At 46.2% G+C, this 25914-nt stretch overlaps 2 protein-coding genes across 4 annotated transcripts; one reads left to right on the top strand and one right to left on the bottom strand.

Annotated features, from left to right (window-relative positions):
- Positions 1–675: 675 nt before the first annotated feature.
- Positions 676–8102, bottom strand: LOC135819387 (protein disulfide-isomerase A3-like). Its single transcript, XM_065332589.1, has 10 exons — positions 7921–8102; positions 7750–7837; positions 5623–5740; positions 5151–5198; positions 4398–4578; positions 3988–4199; positions 3224–3416; positions 2439–2538; positions 1845–2053; positions 676–1272 (listed from the first exon to the last, which is right to left on the bottom strand). The coding sequence occupies exons 1-10, from the start codon at positions 8064–8066 to the stop codon at positions 1095–1097; spliced, it is 1473 nt and encodes a 490-aa protein (XP_065188661.1). The 5' UTR covers positions 8067–8102; the 3' UTR covers positions 676–1094.
- Positions 8103–8385: 283 nt separating this feature from the next.
- On the top strand, positions 8386–23581 carry LOC135819388 (transformer-2 protein homolog alpha-like). Of its 3 annotated transcripts, XR_010553906.1 has the most exons (10): positions 8386–8716; positions 12349–12444; positions 13788–13835; positions 14746–14797; positions 15200–15328; positions 16720–16779; positions 17501–17625; positions 20898–21038; positions 22431–22722; positions 23348–23581. XR_010553906.1 is itself a non-coding variant. In XM_065332590.1 (9 exons), coding segments are annotated over exons 1-9 (792 nt in total). In that variant the 5' UTR covers positions 8386–8576; the 3' UTR covers positions 22432–23066. The 3 variants fall into 3 exon arrangements, 2 of the variants coding, with proteins under 2 accessions (XP_065188662.1, XP_065188663.1); XM_065332590.1 differs by lacking the exon at positions 23348–23581 and having other exon boundaries at positions 22431–23066; XM_065332591.1 differs by lacking the exon at positions 23348–23581 and having other exon boundaries at positions 8389–8716; positions 20901–21038; positions 22431–23066.
- The last annotated feature ends 2333 nt before the right edge of the window (positions 23582–25914 follow it).

Raw genomic sequence — 25914 nt, 5'->3', positions numbered from 1 at the left:
ATACAAACTTCCAGTCAACTTGCCCATCATGCTGGCGGCTTATACTGGGCATATAAACCTCATACAAACCCCATATAGACCGCCACCATAGAAACAGGAAGAAGTTGACTGTCAGTTTGTATGACGGTCAGCATAAGTATAATCAAGAGTCCATGTGTTTATGCACTCTTGGTATAATACATCCCACTATGTACTAGTACGCTTGTACGTGAAATATAAACCGACATACAAACCGAGGTTTGTATGATGGTTTATATTTCATGTGCAAGCGTACTGTTGGGTTGTTTTATATACGTACGAATTGTTTCTAAGAACGTCCCATAACCCCTTGGAAACAATGTTCTTGGGCGCACGACTAGACTGCCATTGCAACTTCTGTGAAGAGTGCATACTGTCAGTTGTCAGTAGTGCCGGTACTCTCGGAGTGTGCACAATTTATCCATGCTGATAACTGGGGGTAAAAGTTTGCAGCGACACCCCAGGTTTGAGTACTCTGATCGAATATTGGAGTACTGTTCACCCCCTGAAAATCACATTGTCATGCAGGTTCAGCTTTGGTGAAGAACCATGTTCCGTGAAGTGTAACCTGGTGGTAACTCTACTACTGCAACCAAAAAACGTGGTTCCCATGCAAAATGCAATTTGTGCACTGCACAAACACAGGACATGTTGGGCTGTTGTTAGGAAGATAGTTTTAGTAAATGCAAGAGGTAGGAAAAAAACAGCAAACGCAAATCTCAGCGCAAAGTAGCTCAAATGATGTATAATACGAGTTGTCAACCAAGATAGAGCTGGAGCAAATAGGAGTGAGTGTAGGCAGCAGCAGCAGCACTTGGTGGCAAGCGCAGTTGCCATCACACCAGCTAGAGAAAAGGCAATACAGCAGCAGCAGCAGCAGCAGCAGTGTTGAGTAAATAAAACACTGAACACTGCTGCACTAATAATACTCAACATTGATCAGAGCAGAAGCAACAGCAGCAGCTCTGGACGAGTATTATATGTAGGAGCATTGCTGCTGGCGTCTGCGCAGGAATGAAAAAAACCTGGTACTACACCATCCTAGAAGAAAGAAAGGGTAAGGGAGCAGTGTGCATTTACAGCTCCTCCTTGCCCTTCTTGCTCTTCTTCGACTTCTTGCTCTTCTTCTGTCCATCGACAACAGGGTTACGGGCGTTCTTCTTCAGGTAGGAGACAAAGTCAGAAACCTCGCGACCACCCTCATACTTGACAGGAGCGCCGGCACCAGCCTTTCTGAAGAAGATAGTTGGGAATCTGAGGGACACACAGAACAAGAAGCAACACGTGCAGAAACCAAGTTAATAATAAATTTTACTACAACACACAACTGAACACAAGTATAACAAATCAGCATTACAGGACATGTCAATGCATGAGAAGGTAAATGGGACTACATATCCACCAGAGCATACAGAACAGCAATAATAACTGTTTTATTCACGCCATTATACCACTGAGGTTTAGCAAGTCGAAATTCACGTTCGGATTCGCATGACGCGGACAGGTCATACATGTGTAGAGACAGTACAACGTATTGAATTTATGACTGTCCTGTGACACAAACATCTGCAGAAATTCTGCTGAAGGACCGACTGTTTGCCGACGACCCCAGGAAATTGACCCATTCCACAAACGAAAGAGCAAACGAGGTACTTACACCTGACACCTAACAAGGCCGATGGGCTGGAACTACTACTCAGAATCCCCATATTCCTAAGTGCACATCATGCAGCATTTGGGCTCCACATGCAAAGCTAACATAAAGTGGCTGGTCACAATTTCTCTGGGAATGAATAGCATGGCAAAAACACTACTGAATGGCTTACCCAGAGACACTGTAAGTAGGTGGCACATCATTAGCAGTGGCGTCCATCTTGGCAATGACCAAGCCCTCGCTGTCCTCAAGACGCTCTGCCAACTCCTTGTACTTGGGTTCAAGACTCTTGCAGTGGCCACACCACGGTGCATAGAACTCAATCAGGACATCCTTCTCCGCGTCATTCACCAGCTCATCAAAATTCTTTGCAACAACAACCTACAGCAGAAACGTGTAGAGGCAGGAACAAGTATACAAATACAAAACACCACAGTGTCAATGCAACAACAAGAGCAGAGTACATATCTCCAGTCTTACTGTACTCTACAGTGAAAACACAGCAGGCTGCATGGGTGGAAAGAAAGGGATGTGCATGAAGAGAGCGTACTCAGCACTGGCAGGCAATAAAGAAAACGAAATCTGTCGAACTCCTTCCGTGAAAATAGGTCACAAAAAAGATCTTGCAACTGCCTTCAATACTTTCTAGCACACACACACGCACAGAAAAAAGAGAGGAGAAAAAGAGAGAGAGAGAGAGAGAGAGAGAGTGTGTGTGTGTGTGTGTGTGTGTGTACGTGCACGCAGTACTGGAAGAGGCACACACCTTGACGGCTCCCTGGGTCTCCGGTACATCCTCAGACTTCAGGTAAGCCTCCAGCTCACCATCGACAACCTTCTGGACGAAGGCACGCAGGTTGTCCACGCTGAACAAACCATACACAAAAATGAGACCATGATCACATACAAGCAAAGAACACAGATGATCATACAGTTACAGTTGTGTGTCGCTTATCCGGCGCTCAATCATTCGGCTTGTCGGTACCTGACAGTCGGCACTGTTGGGCGCTGAAAAACTGGGGATCAGCCTCCTAGCCAAGGCCGTTCTTATTTTCATGTACTACAGTCTATGCCCAGTTGAGAGTCACCATGTATACATTGTTATGCTGTGCTTGGTGAAATCCTAGCCTGTTCGTTCCTCAGCTCTCCGTTCTTTGGCACCCGAAAGTACTGTACCGTATATTTACAGCCCGCTTCAAGTGAAGGTTGACAGTGAACATCATAAAGTTGAACACTGCTTTATGTACAAACAAGTCAGCCTATACAGAAATATGGGTCAAGTAGCTTCAGTTATCCAGAATATTCAAGTCTCCCAACAGCGTCCGGTCCAAAAGGCGCCGGATCCATGACATGCAACTGTTCTATGAGTAGTACTTGTACAGCGAACAGAGAACACAACACCAGTGCATAGCTACAGCAAAGGAAGGTAGTCTAGCCTCCACACATAAATCATGATACAAGCCAGTACAGACCACCAATGAGTACATTGATGTGTTTACAAAACCCCAAAGCAAACTGACTAGATGAATGTAGGATGACAAGAACACTAACCTGAACTTGCCGGACATGGGGAACTTCTCCTCCTTCTCACCACGGGCAGCAACAAGAACATCACCAGTGGCTGAGCCGAGGCCAACCTCTTCCAGGGCAGCACGCTGCTCAGCCTTGGATGCAACAGCAAAGTAAGCCTGGTTCTTGAAATCCTTGGCAACCTTCAAGACACGGTTGCGCCAGTAGTTGGATCCTATAAGAAAAGGTTGGACAAAAATAACACTTATTGCCCTGTGTCTGATGGCTATGCCAGTGAGGTAAATAGGTTCTAGAAACGATGAGGGGAAGGAACAATGAACCATGACTCATTGATTACTACACTATACCGTCTCAACAAGCATACAATATGTAGGTGATATATGCATTGGATCTTTGGATGAAGTAAAATGACAATCCATACCATATACGGGAAAGCAGTAAGCTACATGACTAAATAGCCGAGCTGGGACAAGTGTTCACAGGGCCAACAAACAAGTCTCAACTGTGCCAATGATGTAATGAAGGCAGCGCGCCGCGCATCTGGCCCATAGAAAAGAGATCACAGTTGCATACTCTTGTTTATGGACTCTTGCTGCCACTAATAAAGCTACCCAACGCATGCGCTTCCATTGATCATGTGCGTCTTATGCTTGGGTGCAGGTCAAGATTCCAACTTTGAGTGCTGACTTCACTTTCGTTCGTATGGTCTTTCCTTCAAAAATCCATCTAAAACTGGAATATCTGGGCATTCTTCCTAGTACTGGCAACTAGGCTAGCTATCTTACCCTTAGGGTTCTTGACGTAGTCCAAGTCAAAGTAAGCAACGATGAGAGGACGGCGGGTGAAGAATGCCTGAGTGTCGGAGTTGTAGATGCCAACAAGGCCATTGAAGTTCTCCTTGATGAACGACTCCAGACCAGATGGCTTTCCCTTGAAAGTGATTGAGGACTCCTCCAACTTAGAGTGAAGCTTGGGTGGCAAGAAGATGACAACCTCGCTGCACACGAAAAAACAAAAACAAACCAAGAAGCCAGCAGCGAAGTAGAAGTTCAGGATAACTACTATTAACTAGCCATAGTATGTATAACCAATCCACACATACACACACACACACCGGAAAGTACAACGCACACTCTCCAAGCGTCTCTAAAAACAACCGTGACAGTAGCTGGCAAGGAAGAGCTACGAACCCTACCTTCTGCCGCGAGTGTTCAGCAGGTCCTTGTCGTTAGTGTGAGCAAAGCGGAAGCTCTCGCGAAGAGTGTCGGCAACGGCCAAGAATTTGGATTTCAAGTCATCGTCACGAGCAAAGAAGCCAACAACAGATGCCTCGGCATTCTTGGTGAATTTGTCGAAAGCAGCCTGGTCCTTCAGCTCTACACAGTAACATAACAGTCCAGATATGCTCTGTAATTAATACTGGTCGTTTGGACCATACATAAAATGGTGCATACACCTAAGGGAAGTGCTTGAAGAATACTTGGAGTTTTCTGGTAGAGCAATGCACACTATACCTGCCTCTGAGCCTAGAAAAAACTGGTTAGTGCCCCCCCCCCCCCCCCCCCTCCCCGAATCAGAAAAGGTCCACCAGATCAAGGTGCGTATCTGTGGTGTGTACTCCGGGTTGTCACAGGAGTTGAATGAAGTTTGGACCTGGTGCCACGCTAACATCAATGTGGCAGGTGAAACTCTGGTTGTCCATTAGTGGCAGTTAGCCAAACAAAAATGATCTTGGCAGCAATAAAGCTACACGGGTTGTCTAATGACTGGCCAATTTGCTGCGAGTAACAACCCAGCTAAGCTTACAACCATCGCTAACTTGTGTAGCCACAAGACAATTGTTTTTCAGCGGCTATTATAAGGGAAACAAGACAGACCAAGAGTGTTAGGGCCCCTGAACAGCAAAGAAACCGACTCAAACCTACTTTGTACGTAACTCAAAACTCACCAACTGAGCTGGGTCCAACTTGCTTCTGCATATAACTGACAATGCCATCTACAAAAAAAAGATCACAACAACGACGATGAAAGAAGACACTTGAGTCATGAAAGGGGCACATGACATACATGCTAGTGCAGTCTCTAGCATAAGCCTGGGCTAGGTATCAGGGAACGCGCACAATGTGACAAAATACGGCTTGAATATGACGTCTGCAATAGAAGCTGAGGGTTAGGATGGCTTGAAAACGAAAATATAACCAGAATTTATACGGAAATGGAGATATTAATTATGGCATTATAAATACCACATTTAGACAGAATTGGCGACGAGGCTACATGTGCTGCAACTAGCATACTAGAACTGGTGCCAGGAATTACATTTCTTGTGAAGTAGATGACAACAGTTAGTAGTTATCCACACTTACTACAATGGCTACACTGAGCGCATGGGCTTCAGAACAGGGTCACACAACACTTACTCTCTTCCCGGGGACCGCTGTAGTCTCCGGCGATCTTGCCATTGCGGGCAATCTTCAGAGTTGGGTAACCATTGACACCATGTTTGCCGCAGACTTTGGTGTTTTCAATACAGTCGACCTGATGACAAAACAAACATACATGCACAAAGAAATTTTGCTGATAGCTCGTGCGTGTACATGTACCGTAAAAGCCCGCCAAATCTCCCATGTGCCCATCCCTGACTTCTTGTCAAGGAAGTGAGAATCCTCGTATGACTTTGTAAAGTGTGATGCCGTGCCCCTCTGCAGACACGTGCTCGACCCGGTTGGAAATGTACGCAACAGTCCACACCCTCTTGACCAGGGATCGCACAAACCATGGGTTTTGATGGGTCTGTACGCCTCCCTGCTCTTGACCTTTGGTCGGCGTACGAGACGCATACATAGCCTTCGTAGGCGAGTACTTCTTCATGTAGTACCGAATGCGGCAAGTAGGACTCGCCGATCCGCCCCTCCCCACCTGGGCCTACTGGAAGGGTGGCGGAGGTGGGGGCGCTCTGGCGGCATTTTACGGTATACGTACCATGTCGGTCTACTTGCAATTTGGCTCGCACCCCCCCCCCCCCCCGAAATGAATGATGTTCGTTTCAGGGACGACAACGACTATTGCGATGACCCCTAAGTAGTACCAGTATGTTCTTGACCGTGGTCGAGTGTTCCTCGCAAGCCTTATGTTCCACGTGCTGCATATTTATTTACTTCGAGGATCTGTCACATGATGAAATGGATGCGGTGAATGGAGTTTTTATCACTTGTGTCACTAATATCTTCTCACTCCACCACTAGATGAAGTAAAGTTCACACATCCGCTTTACCACCAGCCATACACTTGTGTTGAGAAACAGAACCAGCTTCAAGGAAGTTAGTTTCGCTTGTGCCACTAGGTGTCACAACTATAACCGAGCCACTTCATACACCAAGGTGTATTGCAGAAAAGTGTCAGCATAGTTCAATTTTTCAGGGACATTTAAACCCGGGAACCTTTGCGATCTGGAAACGACCGCGATGGGTGTGAAAAAGCAAAAGAAAGCCGGTGAGAGGCGTAGAATTTTAGTAAAAATAAAAATAAGGACTCCAATCGCAAACATTTCCACGATTTTCCATAAGGAAATTGGCCCCGGCTCGCAAATATCAAACCAAAACCAACCCAAATGTTTCCCGCTTTTCAGTATAAGCAAGAGTGTGGAACTCCAGCTATGGGGTCTGCGACGTTAGAATTTACATCACGTGACAAACCCATACACATTATTTGCACTCTGTACATGGTAGATACAGGGTTGTACTAAACCCTGCTTTGGGTTCAACTAACAATTATGTTTATGTTGCAAGGGCACTCATTCTGGGTAGGCGGACGCAGATTATGCCCGCACGCACCCGATATTATGTTTTTTTGGCATTTCTCGCGGAAATTCGAAAGTATTCTCCAAAAACCTCGAAAAATTCTCAAGAATTCTCCTACTCCATCCAACAAAACCAGCACGAAGTGTGCCTTGCACATGCACTTTAGTAAAAAAGATGGCAGCCAGGCACGTGATCACTGATTTGCACTATTGCTGCATGCAGGATCTACAGATCTACACATGTACGTACGTCCATGGACACGTGCTCGCTCTCTGGCAGGTCAAAATTGACAGAACTCCCCAAAATTCTTCTGAAGGTCAATGGATTTGGCCAAATATCCATAGAATTCCCCTAAAGTTCCCAAAATGTCTGGGAATAACCCGCGCACCTCTATTTTTGGTTGCCGAGTGTGATGAGTGTGTGTGTGTGCATGCACTGTCCTCTCTCTACGATGAGAACATGTCACCAGTGAAGAAGGCCAATGCAGTGACACCGTGTGTGCAGGTTGCCGGTACTTCCCTTATAGTGAGATTAGTATTCGCAAGAAGTGCACGACAAGAAACAACACTATTATTCACAATGAATGGTGTCCATAATCATGATGCCTTAATTAAATATTCTTCCGTGCTAATGATTCTTGGAGAATTTTAAATTTAATGCATTTTGACACTTTATCTGAGAGAATAAGGTCTCCCTCAGAGTGACTCTGCAGTGATGCCATTCTCAACATAACAGTGTAGACTGTACCTTGATGAGTGTTACTGGGGGGTCGTTAGCCTTCAGTCTGGTGGCAGCTCTCTCGTATTCAGGTGCCAATCTCTTACAGTGACCACACCTGTGCCAAAACCCATGATGATTACCATTTTTGGTTAGATGAACGAGAGCTTGGTACGACTTGCAGTTAAACCTCAAACTCACCATGGTGCGAAAAACTCAACAAGTGCCAAATCCGTGTCTTTCAACGCAGAGTCGAATGTGTCGTCGGTCAAATCAAGGACATCACTCTCCTCGGCAAGGGCGAACCCTGCCAACAGAAGCACTGTCAACAATTTCCAAACAGCCATGATGAAGGTCAAACTTGGATGTGAATCAATCGGTCCCAAAGCAGGCGATCTCTTGATCCTGACGACGTGTGAGCCTGCATGCGTACAGCGATTCTTACTTGTCGAACGTGGATTGGCTATCGTGATCCAGTCGAATGCCCCACGTGATCTTGTTCGTCACTAGTCGAGATGCCCGGGGTTCCTGTTCCCGGGGCCGGGCGCGGACGCCGGGCACAGCTGAGAAAGGTCGAATATTTTTGCGAGCCTGGCCGAAACTGGCGAAAATCGCCGAAATTTTTACATGATTGTTTTGTACATTTTTTTGTTTCCTTGCGGGAAAAGCAAACTACCCAAAGTGAAAAACGAGCTGGATCCACTACTGTTCATCTGACAAGAGCTCTTGACTCTTGTTTGGAAGATTGCTCTCCAGGTCTGACGCCAGAAAGTAATTTGTTAACAGTAGGTCACAAATAAACGTGTTTGATACGCGTTGCTTTACGTAACTCGTTGTCTTGCTCCCACACGAGAACTATGGCAGACAGGTCCCCCAGTCCTAGGCCGTATGTGGATGCTTCTGCATCGAAAGATAGCATTCGCTCCGGTAGTGACGACCGTCGTGAACGAAGTCGTAGACACTCATCGCATGACGATCATGGATCACCTGAGCGCAGGTTAGCTGACTTTCTGCATTTTCCTTTTGACAACTACATGTACCCGTATGCAATTTATATCAAGATTTTTATTTTCAAAGGTAGCTCGATCGACCACTCCACCCTGCGCTCTGGGCCGAACCTTTCCACTTGTACATTACTACCATAGCGAGGACAATTGCGTTGAAATTGATATCGAGGAACCTCTAGACAGCTGTTTTGCTCCTTGACGGCACATAAGTCAACGTAGATGTTGAGTGAATAGTGTAATTTACACGAATGAGGCTCTAGTTTAAAAACAAGTTCCAATAAAGCGCAATTGCACCTTTCTAGTGAACTGATACCGTAGAATCCCGCAGATAGGCCACCGGGCTTATCTGTTCCACAAGGACATTTCGGTGGTCTAATACAACAACATGGGCTTATACAGTGAAACCTCGTTAGGATGAACACTGATAAGACAAATGTTTGCTTAAGAAGAACTAGTATTCGTAACTCCATTGGATAAATCACTGTGTATTCACTGGGTATAACATACGGATAAGAAGAACTCCCGTTATTGCGAACAAATATCATCCGTCCCTTGGTGTTCGTCCTAAAGAGGTTTGACTGTATGCGGACACGGGCTTATACGCCGACACCAAAATTGAAAAGAAAGTGAGAAGTACATTGCTGAAAATCACGGTGCTAACAAAATCAACCGATGATTGTATTGAAATGGAAAAAAGTACATGTACTATATACATGGTACGACCTAAGCCCATGGGCTTTTGCAACGAAGCTTCGCGATGTTCGAACTTGGCCTGGGCTTATGCGCGAGCATGGGCTTATTCGCGGGATTCTACAGTATTATGGCATGTGGCCACTGCGAGTGTAGCCAACCAGACAACATGCTCACTGACCTACAGCTAGTACATCAGCATATCGATGTACAATCGTGGCCAAAGAAATCCGGCGCGTGAGCCGAAACCAGCGCCCAGGCACAAGCGGCCCTCGGATGGGTTTTTGAATCGTGCATGATGTAATTGAAATGAAAATGCGACGCCGCATCTGTCTTGGGAGTCGGATTTCTTTGGCCACGAGTGTAGATTGGAATTCTTCACGTGCATACACTACTATGCAGACCAGCGCATGCACAGTTCAATACTGAATGGAGTGAATCTAAATCCAAAGTCGATGTGAAGGTACAACTTGTATGATTGAAATCAGTAATGAAGAAAACAGGGGGTTTGTCAACTGACAACTGCTCTATTTAGTTGCTATTCACAATCTGCGCATGCACTGCATTAAAAATTCTTTATTGTAAGCGAGGGTCCCCGGTTCGAGTCCTGGCGGTGACAGTCAATTTTTTCTTCAGACTTTTCCCGTTTGCATCTTTCCCTCAAACCAGTGAATATTGTGATGTTGGAAATATTATTGACGTTTCGGGCCTGTCACCCATCGTCAGAACGGTTGTGACAATGGGTGATTGGCGCGAAACGTCAATAATAATTTCAGTTGTCAATTGACAAACTCCCTTTTTTCTTCATAATGCAGTTGCATGATGTCCACAGCTTTCTTGGTGAAATCAGTAATGATTGTGGTCATCATGACGCATTACATCGCAGCAGTTTCGGATTCAAGTACATGTAGTACATGTACTACATGTACTACATGTAGTACAATATTTCCACAACGAATGTATGGATAAGTTGTCACTGAAAGCGATTCAGTAGCTAACATAGAGTACATGTATATACAACATAGAGTACATGTATATAGCAGAACGCAAAAGAGGAGTCCGATACCATAGGCGAAAACAAAGACTTGTCCCCAGGTGTGAGATAAGGGGTTGTCACAAAAGTTTTTTGTCGCCCCAAAACGAACATCATTCGTTTGGGGGGGGGGGGGGGGTGCGAGCCAAAATCGCAAGTCGACCGACACTGTACATATGTACTTGTACATGCATGCGATTTTCGTCGTCCAGCATAGCAAGCTGTGTTGGTTTCAGAGAGAGGGGAGGGTCCGAGTACGAAATGAACGATGTTCGTTTCAGAGACGACCAAATACTTTTGCGACGACCCCTAACATGATCGTTAACAGCATTAACCATTCATCGTCTGAATATAATGTATCCAAAACCCATACAACCACCAAATCTGTGCATTGAGCATTGGGCAGCACTCTAGTAGGTTAACCCTTTATTGGCCGGCCCATACATTGATCGAACACCGATGTTCGATGGAGTGGGCATTTTGAAATTATCGTAACTTGGTCAAATCCCGGTCTTTCGGAGAGATCAAAATATGTAGGTCGAAGAGAAAACGCTCAGCTGTCGCCTCGAACAATTTTCAAAGCGATACAAAGAGCGGTTCGTGAGTTATAGCACTCGTAATATTGGTCCCGGGAAATTTGTGCTCGGAGCGCGATGCGTGGGTCAACGGCCGGGATTTTCCCTGCTTGCGTCACCTGTTGACAAGGCTACACCGATTCAACTTCAAAAGCAGGTTCCCGGGAGTCTCTACGAAAATTTTGAGTTTGATACGAGCAACAGGAGTGAAATGGTGGATAGAGATAGATCTCGAGCGTGAGCCCAGCGCTGGTGGGCCTTCCCTGGCTTGCAGCGCTGGGCCAGTGCATCCCGTGGAGTCGAGTGTAGGCTCATTGCGCTCCTCTCGTCAAGGCCTGTCCAGGATGCCCAAGATCGTGGAATTTGTCCAGTGCAAACTAAAGTTACGTCCAATTTAGGTACATGTTTGGCGATTGCGTGGGCTTGTTTGTATTTTAATCGGCCAATAAAGGGCTAAGGTGCAGTGCCTCTGTGCCTTGATTTCGATGTACCTTTGGTTTACATTACACAATTTCTACGATTTGGGGCATCCTGGAAAGGTGTTGACGAGAGGACCACAGTGAGCCTACACTAGCCCCCATAGTGTAAAGTCACAGAAGAGTCATCATCCCAGACACAAAGGAACAACTTGGAACAGGAGATCCTAGTAGTGGGAAGACATTTATTATAGATGGAGAGACAGAGAGAAAGACGAACTAAACGACTACATTGTGAAATGGAGAGAGAGAGAGAGAGATCGTTTGAGAATGAGTACCTAACGATAGGATGCGCTGGCCCAGCGCTGCAAGCCGGGGAAGAATGGAGAGCGAGATACTATATTGTGTGAATGATGAAAGCAAATGGGTGCATGCAGAAAGTGGTTACTGGAAGAGAGTGAATGTTGTTACGTTCTCTGTATGCATGCACACGCCCGGGTTGTGCACACGCCAGGGTTGTGCACACGCCCGGGTTGTGCACATGCCAGGGTTGTGCATACTTACATCGGTCCATTTTCGCTGTCAAGTCAATAATATTGATATTATTATTTTACTTTCGGGGGGGGGGGGGGGGGAGAGGAGAGAGGTTGTAACTAAACTTCTTCGTTCCGTGAAAATTATCAATAATGTCGGATGGCCCCTTATGTAACGTTCAAATGTTCAGATGTTCAAAGTGTTTCTTTCTTTCTTAAAGTTGTGGACTCCTACACTCTGTTCATTACGATGTGATCTGTGCTAATGGCTAGATGTGTGAACTGTTGATGTACATGTATATTTAAAAATGTTATTACGATGTGATCTGTGCTAATGGCTAGATGTGTGAATTGTTGATGTGTTGTTATGTGTAGTCGTTCAAGATCACCTCGCCGATCGCGCAGCCCAATCAGCTCCTCTCGCCGCCGCTCGCGATCAAACTCTCGCTCTCCAAGACGCCGTAGTAGATCGTAAGTACACTCACTCAAACCTCAGCGATTCTAAACTCTGATTGTTGTAACACCTCAGCTCTCCAATTTCGGGCTATCCGAAGGTTATATTTTGTGCAGTCCGTGAAATAACCGTTGGACACCGGACATTTCCCGACCGTTTTCAGTCGTTGTCCGGGCGAAATGTCCGTGCGATGGAAAAAGTGTCCGATCGATTCGAGACGAAAAATACTCATAAAAACGACTGCCTGTACAGCTGTGTGGACGCGCTTGTGCTGCAATCAGAAATGGCGAGTTTAGGCGCTTGTGCTGCAATCAGAAATGGCGAGTTTAGTTAGGGAAGAGAAAAAGGTGGCCCCTTGTGACAAGTGGACTACTGAGCATGACAAGGACCTTTCAACGTCCATTTGGTTGGAGTGTGAGAGATGCAAAGACGATCGCGCAAAGGTGGAGTGCTTAGATACAAGGTTTGTGTGCGGTTCGCCGAGAAAATTTCTTCGTCCAACAATTTCTCGGAGTCCTTCATCGTTAGGTCGAGAAATTTGAAAAAGTCGGCTTTCAAAGACATAAGTAGCGGCAAGAGTATATAAACCAGAGTGTGCAACTGTGCATATCAGATCTGAAACAGCGCAGTCCGTGCACTACGTCACCATGATGGGGTCAGCCAAGCTGCGACTTGCGTACAGCTCAAATTTTCGTGTTTCACAGTCCGGAAATCAGCCAAGCTTGCATGATTTAGACGTCCTGTTTTAGGATTTCGGTGTTTTTGTGTGACTTCGTACGCTGTGTACATGCGCTGGCAAGTAAATTCACCAGGGTATCCATGTAAAAAAACCGAAATCAGGACAAACTCAGTGACCTGCACCACCATGACTGGTTACACAACTTTTCACCGTACCTGTGGCTTACCATGCCGTCAGAAATGACTTACTGTACGAATTGCGCTCCCACAGGAACCATCCCGAGTTGCACACTCTGGTTTATGTACTCTTGGTAGCGGGTATGTCTGGGCATGTCCGACCCATTGAGGAAATGTCAGGACATTGTGTCAGAACGTCCATGATTTCTTATCACATGGCCTGTTGTGGACCCATATCAGATAATGCTTGGGTAAAAGGCTTCAAGTTTACAGTCTTTCTTGCGATTTATTTTATTGTACTCAGTTTAATTCTGCTGGTTATTCTGTCAACTAGAATCACGACATTGTGGTGGTGAGAAAGTTTGATAGATAGCACTGCACATGTACCTCGACTTGTGTGTGTTTGTGTTTGTCTGTATTTGTGTGTGTGTGTGTTTGTGTGTGTGTGTGTGTGTGTGTGTGTGTGTGTGTGTGTGTGTTGCATTTACGTTATTGTTTTGCCCAGGCGCTCCTATCGCAGCCACAGCCGGTCCCCATCGCCTCGCTACAGAACGTATGTGCTCTGCAAAATGTAGTACGAACTTTCGTTCAAAAATGAGCTTGATGAAATGTTCAGTTAACTTTAACCAATAAAAGGGGGGTTTGTCAACTGGCAACCGCTCTATTTAGTTGTTATTCACTCTTTAGATGAAAATTCTTTTATTAAAGATGTCGAAAAAATTATTGACGTTTCGGGCCAGTCACCCATCGTCTGAATAGCAACTAAATAGAGCGGTTGCCAGTTGACACCCTTTTATTTACAATGCAGTTGCATGATGTCCACCACTTTCTGAACTAACTTTAACCAGTCAAGTTCTATTCACAACTTGCACATGTACACAGTAACTTTTAGTTTCCGTGCATTTTTTAACTGACTGAACTCCGGCCCTATTATACTGTTGCGCTCGGTGAAATCTGACCCAAAGTGCAAAACTGGCACCCTGGACCAGTTTATTTTATATCATTGTATGTGTACATGTGTGCATCCAGCCGCGTTTGTACCACTCATGTTTTCTCTAGATCTCATGTGAGACTGAACCTCTCTAATCTCAGCATATCACGACCGTAGCAACCAGTCCGGCATTTACGTATCTTTGATCTGAAAAAGTGACTTATCCTACTCCGAAGTAATTTGTGTATTTAAACACGAGTACTTTTACGAATGTTCTCCTGCTAGTAATATATGCATGTACATGTACATGTATACAGATATGAGTGCTCACTCGTCTCAGAACTCACTTGTTCTCCTGCAAAGAGCCTCCACTATGTATATGCATGATTGTGTTGGTTTCACATAGTACTGTGCCTAGAGAAAATGTCGATTGGCTGCACGTGTGTGTGTGTGTGTGTGTGTTGTGTGTGCTGTGCTTGCTTATGTATGTTTGTCTTGCTGCCTGTGTCTCTGTTGTGCTTGTTGATGCTAGGCGCAGGTCTCGTTCAGCTGACCGCGCTCCGTATCGTGGCCGTGGTGACAGAGTAAGTTTGATTGTGTGATGTACCATACTTCTAGGGTGCACTGTCCTTGCCTGCTAAGTGCTAACTGAAGCCAGTTTATTATATTGTGTGTGTGTTTGTGTGTGCTTCTTTCTCAGACTCCTCCTGACTTTTCTTTCATTCTCCTGGGTGGTTACCAACAGCCAGTGCTTGCCGGAGTATGTGGTGTGATGTGTGTGGGGAAAAAATGGAAAAGACCAAAATTAGGGATTCACTGGCCAGAAAAAGCACCTCATGACTGTGTGGTGTAGATCAGGCTGAATAGTGGCGGTCAATTCTTCAAACTTGCAAGCTGTTGAATGGTGTAATCCCAGCACAATTTGCTGTGACTTCTGCTGCAGTGTCAACTGGTGTATGTGTGCGCGTGTCTGTTTATGCTCGCAGTACAATCCTGAACGGTGCCGATGCCTGGGTGTGTTTGGTTTGAGCTTCATGACCTCTGAGAGAGATCTGGCAGATAAGTTTGGCAAGTATGGACACATCACAGATGTACAGTTGATCTACGACCGACATGTAAGTTTGTGCTCTTCATCGTTTAAAGGTACTTTTATCACAAGAAGAAGAGGATGGATAATTCGTTGTTGACGCTGAATTATTCATCGTCTCTTCTTTTTGTTAGTAGCTCTCTTCTTCGGCATTGAGCCCTCTTTTGAACAGCCTGGAACCTGTCTGTTTTACTGGTGCTTATATCATACAGATGAAATCTGGTGAGAGATTGCCGTTCTTTGGCAGCAAGTATGTGGAACATGCCAGAGTTACCTTGGCTTTAGAGATCACCTACGGTCAAGGACCATGATTGGCCAGTTCAGTTGGTGACGGACTTACCTATACATTCTTTGAGGTTGCGTTTGGTTGGTCACATTCCACAATGGGAATCACTTATCATTCTTGCCCGTTTGTTTGGTCAAATAATTCCGTTAGGTTGGTCCCATTCCAGAATGGGAATCGCTGAGAATGATTCTTTTTGGAGAATGATCTTTCCACCTCACATGCTGGAATGAGCATTTTCATTCCGGAATCAAAAATGATAATGGTTGCCATGAGCCAAACAATGTAGCAACAGGTTTAAGTGCCTCAAATCATGCACTCAAAAATACCTCAACTCTCTCAAGGAAACTAGAGTCGGGTAAAAGAGAAGAGAGCCGCCGTTCCACAACGACATCATGGAATTGTTATGTCAAGTGATTCCTAGTTGATTCTGGCGCGTTTGTTTGGTCAGGTGATTCTTACCAATTCACAATCCAGAATAGTTGTCATTTACATTCTGAAAATACCCAACCAAATGCAACCTGAAAGTATATAACCGATAGTAGTACAGTGTACAGCAGTGCGTAGTCGACTCCCACCGCTGCTTTCGTTTGTGCTGAGCTTAGTTATACCCACAGCTCAGTCACACCCGTTATAGGCGATTCACACAACAACAGGTTAATCCACGTTTACAGGAAAATCACCATGGATCTGCGCGCAACCAAAACTTGTCCACAGGAATCGAAAGTGTCCATGAGCTTTTTGCCCGCGGATGCACTCATCTGCGGGCACTTTTACCATGTTTACAGTTATGAGGCTGTGAGGTCATACTATCGTACGGTAGTCTTGAACCCTGGTTGTTTGGCCCTTTGCCTTTGGGTACTTATTCCAAATCACTACGGCATCACCACAGTGACTCTGTATACTCACCGAATACTCGCGGGAGCTCTGGCCGCCACTCGCGGCCATGTGAACTGCAGACTCACGTTTCACTTCCTGTGTGCACCTGACAAACGTGGATTTGCCTGTCGTGTGAATTGCCTATTAGCAATAATTGACCTCTCCTGGGGTTAAGCCTCTCTTTCCAAGGATAACGTGTACGCTGAGCTGTGCAGCTTTTCATGATTGTGCGTTCTTACTTCTTGCTCTTTGTATAGACCAATCGCTCCCGAGGATTTGGCTTTGTCTACTTCGATAGGGAAGAGGATGCCGCTAAGGTAGGATTTGTTGCCTGCATCTTGATACCGACTTTGCTGCTGCTGCTGCTGCTGCTGTTGCTGCTGCTGCTGTGAAACGACTCTGTTGCCTGCTGCCTGCTGCTGTGAACCGACTCTGCTGCCTGCTACAATGTGTCATGATAATGACCTGGCCTTGGCCCAGCCAGACAAACTTATTGAATTGAATGCTTGCCAGCAGCGTTGCCGACAAGAGATATCAGATCACCCCCCCACCCCCCCACCCCCGCCTCTTCTCCGCAAATCTGCCCTGTTTGACATGGTTGTCAGCTACGAAACTAGTGAACAAGAATTCAGTCAATGATGCTGCCCGGTTCCCTGCTTTACCTGTTGCAATGGCACAATACTCTTCTTTTCTCAACAATTAGCTATGCTCTGTGTAGAGTCACTATAGTGTATATGAGCCAGCACACGCGAAAATCACCCTTAGTGACTTATTTTCAGAAACTGAGATGACAGTGGATAAAGGCAGATGGATTTATGCAGAATTCAATGCAAAAAACGTTTGAAAAAATCTTGAGTAAAACTTAAGTTACGGGGTCTTAGAAGATAGAACATTTTCCCTGATATATCGCACATCACACGAAAACAGAGAATGTTTGAAGTGCGTTTTCTCAGTTTGAAGTGCGTGTCACTAAGGTCGATTTTCGCGTGCGCTGGCTCATATTGCTGCTTGTTGCTCTTGTTCTTGTCAATTCTGCAGGCCAAGGAGCGAACTAACGGAATGGACTTTGATGGTCGGTGTATTCGAGTAGATTTCTCTATCACCAAGCGTCCTCACACTCCCACTCCCGGTGTTTACATGGGAGAGCCCGCAGGGCGACGACGGTGAGTTATTCTCAATTACTGTAAAGGCCGTGCTGTAAAACCGGAAAATTTCGGTGGAGATTTGTTTTCGGTAACTTCGGTACATGCATGCTTTACCTAAAATAAAGCGCGACCTAAAATTCAGCCATGCCATGCCACAGTGTGCAAAATGCATTTTGGATCTGGAAAACTGGTTTACCGAAATTTTCGCGCTACTGAACCGTTGATTTCTGGAAATACGGAAATTATTACACCACCGAAAATTCCCGGTTTACAGTATGTATAACAATGTGCTAAATCTAACAAGTTAACGGGAAGAAATGCTTCGTTAAAATAGAAATCTTTATACAGAAATTGATACTTGTACTGTTGGTAGCGAGTATTGATAGTGAGTGAGAATCGGTACCTTTCGTACACGTAAGTCGGTCAGTTTTAGGAAATCGTTATATGTGGGACTCGTTAGAATAATGGCTTTTACAGTAGTTCTAGGCAGCTGACTCTATGTGCAACTAGTTCTACCAAGAGTACATAAACCAGAGTGTGCAACTCGGGATGGTTCCTGTGGGAGCGTAATTCGTGCAGTACATCATTTCTGACGGCGTGGTAAGCCACAGGTACGGTGAAAAGTTGCGTAACCAGTCATGGTGGTGCAGGTCACTGAGTTTGTCCTGATTTCGGTTTTTTGACACGGATAGCATGGTGAATTTACTTGCCAGCGCATGTACACAGCGTACTAAGTCACACAAGAACACCGAAATCCTAAAACAGGACGTCTAAATCATGCAAGCTTGGTTGATTTCCGGACTGTGAAACACGAAAATTTGAGCTGTACGCAAGTCGCAGCTTGGCTGACCTCATCAGGGTGATGTAGTGCACAAACTGGGCTGTTTCAGATCTGATATGCACAGTTGCACACTCTGGTTTATGTACTCTTGGTTCTACGGGTAGCTGACTCTATGTGCAACTAGTTCGACAGGTAGCTGGCTCTATGCTCAACTAGTTCAAGGTAGCTGACTCTATGTGCAACTAGTTCGACAGGTAGCTGGCTCTATGTGCAACTAGTTCGACAGGTAGCTGACTCTATGTGCAACTAGTTCGACAGGTAGCTGGCTCTATGTGCAACTAGTTCTAGGTAGCCAGAATGCTGCAGCGTAATCCTGGGAATCGCAATCACACTGCACGTGTATCCCGCTGGAATGGCGAGTACATGTCATACTTTTACAAGCTTTGACAAGCTTTTTACATAATCAATCGACATTGGAAAAATTTGATTTCACTCAGTTTGAGTTGGACATCAAAATACACTAGGTAATTCAGTCTGTTGAGATACTGGATCATTGTGTTTTTGCTTGTGCTTGTCGACGGAAAGAATACGATGTCCGGAGTGTTTGGTGCTTGGGTGGCATTCATCTGCTCAGTGATCAGAGTATGCTTCTCGGTCGCAGTCAACGTTTTGCCTGCAGAGCCCGCAAAAATCACCACGAACAGCTCCATGAGCTCCCTCTCCATTGCAGAGTCGAACAAAGATTTCGGCATGATGGAAGAAGTTGGCAGTCTAGTAGTCAAAACTCAAAACTCAAAAGCATGCAGTCAGACTGAAAGAGTAGAGGCTGAATTAGAAAGAAAAGACGGAACATGCGGTGCAAGGATATCAAAAGTGCTCCCGCGTGCCGCCGGAATCTGCATTCCACCGGTCTGCACAGTGGTGAGAAACCTTTTCCGTGGTTACGCTGGCGGGAACGTCACGTGAGCGATTCACCTTGACAACTTTCACATTCCGCTTGCTTTTGTTGTCTAAATAAGGGATTGGGACTACTGTACTATGTATACAACCAAGAGTACATAACCCCCCAGAGTGTGCAACGCCGATCCAGCTCTGCATAGGGTCTTGGTCGAGCGGAATCGGATCTTCTGATGTCATGCGTACACTCCACACCAGCGCAAGGCCGGTCTCGAGGCAGGATACCATTGTTTTTGATCCAAGAGCACCCGCGACTCCCCGGGTTCCCCTCAGATGTGTACAGTATTATGACGCAAAGATCCGATTCCGCTCGACCAAGACCCTATGCAGAGCTAGATCAGGCGTTGCACACTCTGGGGGGTTATGTACTCTTGATACAACTATACTTTATACTACTCAGTTTATACTACTCAGTTTATACTACTCAGTTTATACTGTCTGAGAACACGGAATTATAGCCTGTTATAATGGTTATAATTTATATCACAAATGTTCTGGACTGGACTGAAGCAGAAAGAGGACTCAGAGAAGCACAAAGAGACTAGAGAACTACAAAGAGACTGGAGAGTAAGGCAAGGACTGGGATAATAGAAAGAGACTGAGAGAACCACACTGCGCAAGTGCAGCCTTCCGGGTATATCTAAAGCTGGATCCTTCTTTTGCAACATTGGCGCCTGGCAATGGCTCGAACCCACGACCCATCGTACCCCCCCCCCCGCGAGTAGGTACGGCGTGAGGACACAGCCTGTTGGGGCGGGGGAGCAGTGTAGCAAGAAGGACCCATGAGTGTGTGTGATCCCCGGTAGCCTAATCGGTAGGGCACTGTCCCGGAAAGACAGGAGTGCTGGGTTCGAATCCCGCTCGTGGATCCTTCTTTTGCGACACTTTTTATGCCAGTCTGAACGTGCCCTTAGCGACAGCACATTGTGGACGTCTGCATGGAGCAACAGCTGCTGAGACTGGCAAATCGGTATGGTCAGTTGTGTGTGTGTGTGTGTGCCTGAGGAAGTGCCGGAGCGGTGCTGCTGTCGTTAGAGTCAGCAGCAGCAGGACAGATGTAGTACAAGAGATACAGAGGTCGCTTGAGTTCTGTCTTGTCTGAAGTGACTACGGTTGCCGCCCGTATCTCCATATCCTTGCTCTTATGGAGAGTGACTATGCGACCAAGTCGCCGTGGTCCACGGGGCATGCCATCCTTTATCAGATTCAGTACGACACCGTCAATGGCTGGCTATTCTGAAGCGGTAACGCGTGCCTGCCGGAGCTTCCGAGTATGACTGCTGCGAAGATCAGCCAAGTAGTCATCTCGCCAAGCACGTTCGCTGACCCTTCTTCCAAACAGAGAGGAGATTCTGAGCTGCAGGACCCTTGGAGAGTTGGACCTTCCCTGAGTATCATAATAACGGGGGTTATAATACCCATTCCTGTAGGAGTGACATCCTTTTCAGCTGAAGTAGTAGGGGGAGGGGGGGGGGGGGATCTGGCAGATATTAATTCCTTTGTTCTTTGTGTGTGTATGTGTGTGTGTGTGTGTATGTGTCTTTGTTTGTAGCAGAAGGTCCCCTTCTCCGTACCGCCGGCGTCGATCTCCGTCGTATCGCCGTAGCCGCAGTCCCGATTCGCCCAGATTCAATCGTCGTAGGAGATCACCGTCGGAGGATCGCCATCGCCGCCGTCGCAGTCGCTCACGCTAGTAAGTAGATGTACCGGCCAGCTCTTGCCTGTCTTGCTGCTGCACAGAAAAGCAGCCTTTAGTGGCAAGTGGCCAAGTAAAGAACATGTGACTAAGTTAGAGTTTGCAGCTTCGCATCTTGGGTCCAGATTCGTGTGCAGGGTTCTAGCCAGGTCAAAATAGTAGGGGGGGGGGGGGGGGGGCATGGGAAACACAGTTAACTCGAAACCCATTTTTCCATGTTCCAGAATTGTTTTGCCATGCAAAATGCAACGTACGGAGCAATCCCCGACTTCACCCCCAGACAAATGTGCCTTCATGAACCCTTTAGTACTGACTATCGACTGCATGGCCTGAAAAAACACAAAAGTCGGAAAATGAGTAGGGGGCAGCACGTTTTCACAGGGGGGGGGGGGGGGGGGGGGGGACAGCCCCCCCCCCCCCTTGGCTAGAACCCTGGTGTGCCAAGATCAGGTTCTCTGCGCTGTGACACGCGAAAAGAAAGGCGACGCAGGTCTGCTGTGCTTCTCCTGGATGTAAGCCCAGACCTTGAGGAAACTTCCGCATACGGAGTGGTCATTGGCACTCTCTGCAAGACGTCAAGCCCATGGGTGTGAGTTCTCCAAATGTTCACGGAGCATTCCCTTCATGCTGAGCATCATCTCACTAACTCTTTTCAATTCCAGTCTGTTTTCTCGTAGAAAAGTCCTTTTGAGCGATTGGCAGCTCAATAGGCATGTCTGGGCCACTTATATTTCCTCCCCTAGTCCTCCTACCATGCCTGGAAATAGCAAAACAAACAACCATGGGGTTTTCAACCTTCTTGCTCACACTGAACGGACTTTACGATTCAAGCTGCGTCTGAAAGCTGAGATTCAAGCATGGTGTTTGACGTGCACTGCGCATGCACCGTGTCCCACGGAAATCCCCTAGCAAACGCGCAAGTCGCAAACAACAAAATTCGAATCGATCAGCGAAAGTTGAATTTGCACATTCCGGTCGCTCAGTTTGCCGCCGTTCGGTCATACGTTATCCTATCGCAAAGAACGTTATATACCGGTGAAGCTTAGTTCTAGACCTTTCTAGTTTCTACGCTGTCTCATTTATAGGAATCTATTATTGCTTGACAGAGTTATGACAGTTTTTACACTCATGTATATGCCGCAGTGCTCAGTGTACATTGTACAGTGTAGGCGGAGCGGTAATCGCATCCGTGGCCAATCAGCTCATAGTAAAAAAAAACCGCGAAAAGGCCAATTACTGTTCACCACCAGCAACCCGATCACTGGCCTGGTGTGATCTGATAACTCTCATGAAGAAAGCAATGGAATTTTTAAATAGGCGTTGTGTGTGTGTGTGTGTGTGTGTGTGTGTGCGCGCGCGTGTGTGTTTGTATGTTTATTTTCTCGGCAGATATCACCCCTAAGGTTTTGGCCAGATTCTGCTGGTCCGCTATGTTCAGTGTGTCCGCATCGAAAAGTTCCTGGCATTGCTGTGCGATGATTTCTTGCCAGTACCACCACTGCCACACCAGCAACGGCAGTGATGTGTATATGTGTGCCAGCTGCAGTAGTTAAAGAAGTGTTAGTGGAGATGGCGGTGGTGCTGATAATGCCATAACAGCTGCATCAGCTGCAGAGGTAGTCCAGTCCATGCCTGAGTGCAGTAAACCTTTGAGTATTCCGCTCCAAGATATACAGACATGGTATGCTACGTTTAAGCTGCTCTCTTTCTAGTAGTTAGGTTTTGTACTACCTACATGTACATGTATATGTAATCTAGGTCTGTGTTCGCCTCTGGCCTCTGCCTTCTTTTCTTTCTATGAGTGCCTATAGTTTAGCGTGTGTGTGTGTGTGTATGTGCATGTGTGTGTGGGTGTGTAAGTATGTAAGTGTATTTGGTGATGTTTCTAAGGACTGTGTCTAAGTTTTCTAGTGCTACGTTTTGTTTGGTCAGTTACGGTACATTCCAGAAGGCTCACTCTTCTTATGTGATTATGTGATAGTGTGTTTCAAGTTCTTGAACGGAATGATCACTTGTTGCACCTGATGTCACCGTGTGTATGTGGGTACGTGTATCCGTGGTGGTGGTGGTGGTGATGGCGATGGTGTGTGTGTGTGTGGGTGTGTGTGTGTGTGTGTGTGTGCGTGTGTGTGTGTGTGCATGTCTTCCTGTTTTATGGTGTTCGTTAAGCTGTGTGTTTGCATTTTGCAACCATGATATGGTATGACTGAGGACATTGTATTCTTCCTCTTCCTCTCTCTCTCTTTCTTCCTTTCTTTCCTGCCCCCTGTCTTGTGGATTTTGCTTCTGTGTCTCTCTGAAACTAGCCTCAGTCAGTCAATCAATCAGTCAATCAGTCAATCAATCAGTCAATCAGTCAATCAATCAGTCTATCAATCAATGAGAAAACTAGCAAACGAAAATCAAGTCAGAACACCAGTTCCTGGGTCAGTGCTGTTGCTGCTGCTGCTGGCAAGTTTCAAATCTCAACCTGTCAAGAAAAGAAGCACAGCTCAGTATTCGCTGTTGAGAGGTTTTGCTTTGTGCGGCCTTTTAGCCTAGTTGCTCATCCGCTGTTGTGTGTGTGTGTGTGTGTGTGTGTGTGTGTGTGTGTGTGTGTGTGTGTGTGTGTGTGTGTTCCCACACAATCGAAAGCCGTACAGGTGCAAGCAAGGTTGGAAGGAGAGGGTGATGAATACCGTCTTGTTGGTTCTTCCTTCAGTATCTGCATGTTCTTTTATTGGGGTGGGGGGTATGCTGCAGTTGTGACAATCAGAACAAAGCTCTACACTAGGTTTGCATCGGAAATGACAAAAGCAACCACTCATCTTGGTCTTGTAGCAACTCCAGTTACAGTACACATCCGCTAAAATAGCTATGGCATGTGAAACCAGGACTGATATTCACTTGCTATGCGTGATGGCATGTGAAACTAGTACTTGTGTGCATGGTGCTGGAGGATACTGGACCTTGGCTTGCTGAGTGTTTTCCCTGGCATGCTTGCGTGATGAGGTTTTCAAATGAAATTAGTTGCGGACTGTGAAAGTCTGTCCCTGCGCAGTTTTGCGTAATCGCTTGTCACTCCCATTCTGAGACAAGTTCAGCGTACCCGTCTTGTTGCTTCTGTCATTGTCATCTGCATCACCACTACAGTCTACTGCCGGTGGTGGTTATGCTTTTTGAAACAGCAGAAAGTATCGGTAGTACAAAACACCGTGTTGGCTTTGGCTCCTGCAAAGCATGGCATGCATGATTCTCCCAAACCGACTGAAGCATACTCGTAATTATTGTGAGCCGTACCGGGACGTGCAAAGCAGAAAGCTCTACTCCTGTAAGGGTGCTAGAGTGCCAAGAGCTATGTACTCTTGCTATTGTGCTATAAGGTCATGATGGCTGCATGATAAAAGTGTGGCATGTCTCTTGTGTGCATGTTCAGTGTCTGCTCTAGGATTTCAAACCAACCGGGTACATGTGTACCTGGCACAACCATTGCAACTGGGTCAGAGCCGGGTCAGAGGCGGGTCCGTTCCAGTGCGCTTACTGCATGTACATCAGCCTATGATGAGGGAGTTGTAAATATTTTATGGCTCCCTGATGTATATTGTATTCCCAACCGGGTTACAGGTGACCCGGTGTTCTTTTTCCAAACCGGTCCAAGTACTAGTACCCACCAACCGGGTCGCTGACCCGGCTCTGGAGCGGACACTGATGTGCTCTGGATGGTGCTGTTTGAGAAACTGCTGTTAGCCGTGGCAAGAGAGAGACAGTGAGAGGGAGAGACAGAGGACAGAGAGAGTCCTGTCTCGTCAGTGTGCATGGTGAATGCATTACAGTGCTGGCTGGATGGACGCGGCCTTAGGACAAGATCAGTGAGTCAGCTCCGGGAATAAACCTGGGGAACTTAGGGGAAACACCGACAGATGTGTTATGCTGTACTGTCTGTTCGCTTCCCCACTACGGCGGCAACACGACGACTTCTACAACACAAAAAAAACGAAAATTATAAAAATCCTACCAACCCGTAGAGTAACGAGGGTCCGAACCTGGGTTTTCCCAATACGGTTCAGATGGTCGCAAGACCGGGACTCTGCCAACCGGGTTATGGTTGTAGTCAGGAGCACTACGCGTCCTCGCCTTGTAACATGCTGTCAAAATCGAAAAACTGTTCGCTTCTACTCTGACATGGGGGGGGGGGGGGGGGTTACAAATGAATCCGAATACACAGCCTTGGCAGCATGCAATCACAGCGACAATACTGATGTACTTTTTGTTTTTACATACATGTACAATCTAGCGAGAGCTATGTCGGCCCATGTCCTTAGTCTTCAAGGGTTACTAGCCTATGGTGTAATGCTGATACAGCTGACCGTATACAGATAGCGGAGCAAGATCTTAGTTTGAGGTATATGTGGTACCCTGTTTCCCATTGCGTTGCTCATCCATAGCCATGTATTTGCATCATTGTAATGTACCAACTTTAGAGCGTCAGCGTTTTGTGTCTGAATGTCCAGATTCAGCAATACTGTAAGACATGTTATTCTAACGAGTCACAAATTAACAATCGTCCAAAACTCGTAGGTTAACGAGAAGAAATGTTAACGATCTTGCAGTATTCCGGCATATCCACACACAACATAATTATTATATGAAGCAGTACGGCCTCAACGGATCTTATTATAACGAAGAAATGTCTAGGAATGGGTTTACTCCCACACTGGAGCTCGCGCTATTCCGCCGACTTGACACTTGACTGAAGAAATGTCATCCGTTAAAACGTTAGATTTACTTCCTCATTCTACAGTCAGTATCGCCTATAGCGTTGGTGTTTGATTTTGAGCATTTTATCACTATAAGGGGCCGTCCGTAAATATCGATATTTTTTTAAAGACGATAT

This window comes from Sycon ciliatum, chromosome 6 (genome assembly GCF_964019385.1).
Source record: "Sycon ciliatum chromosome 6, ocSycCili1.1, whole genome shotgun sequence".
Lineage (NCBI taxonomy): Eukaryota > Metazoa > Porifera > Calcarea > Leucosolenida > Sycettidae > Sycon > Sycon ciliatum.
Note: the sequence above shows the minus strand (reverse complement) of the source record. Positions and strands in the feature narration are given on the sequence as shown.

Coding starts and splice junctions, on each gene's coding strand:
- LOC135819387 (XM_065332589.1), bottom strand. CDS start 8,066: ATGGCTGTTTGGAAATTGTTGACAGTGCTTCTGTTGGCAGGGTTCGCC. Junction 7,838..7,920: donor GTTGAGTTTTTCGCACCATG/GTGAGTTTGAGG, acceptor GTTTTGGCACAG/GTGTGGTCACTGTAAGAGAT. Junction 1,273..1,844: donor CCTACTTACAGTGTCTCTGG/GTAAGCCATTCA, acceptor TGTGTCCCTCAG/ATTCCCAACTATCTTCTTCA.
- LOC135819388 (XM_065332590.1), top strand. CDS start 8,577: ATGGCAGACAGGTCCCCCAGTCCTAGGCCGTATGTGGATGCTTCTGCA. Junction 13,836..14,745: donor CCATCGCCTCGCTACAGAAC/GTATGTGCTCTG, acceptor TGTTGATGCTAG/GCGCAGGTCTCGTTCAGCTG. Junction 17,626..20,897: donor GAGCCCGCAGGGCGACGACG/GTGAGTTATTCT, acceptor CTTTGTTTGTAG/CAGAAGGTCCCCTTCTCCGT.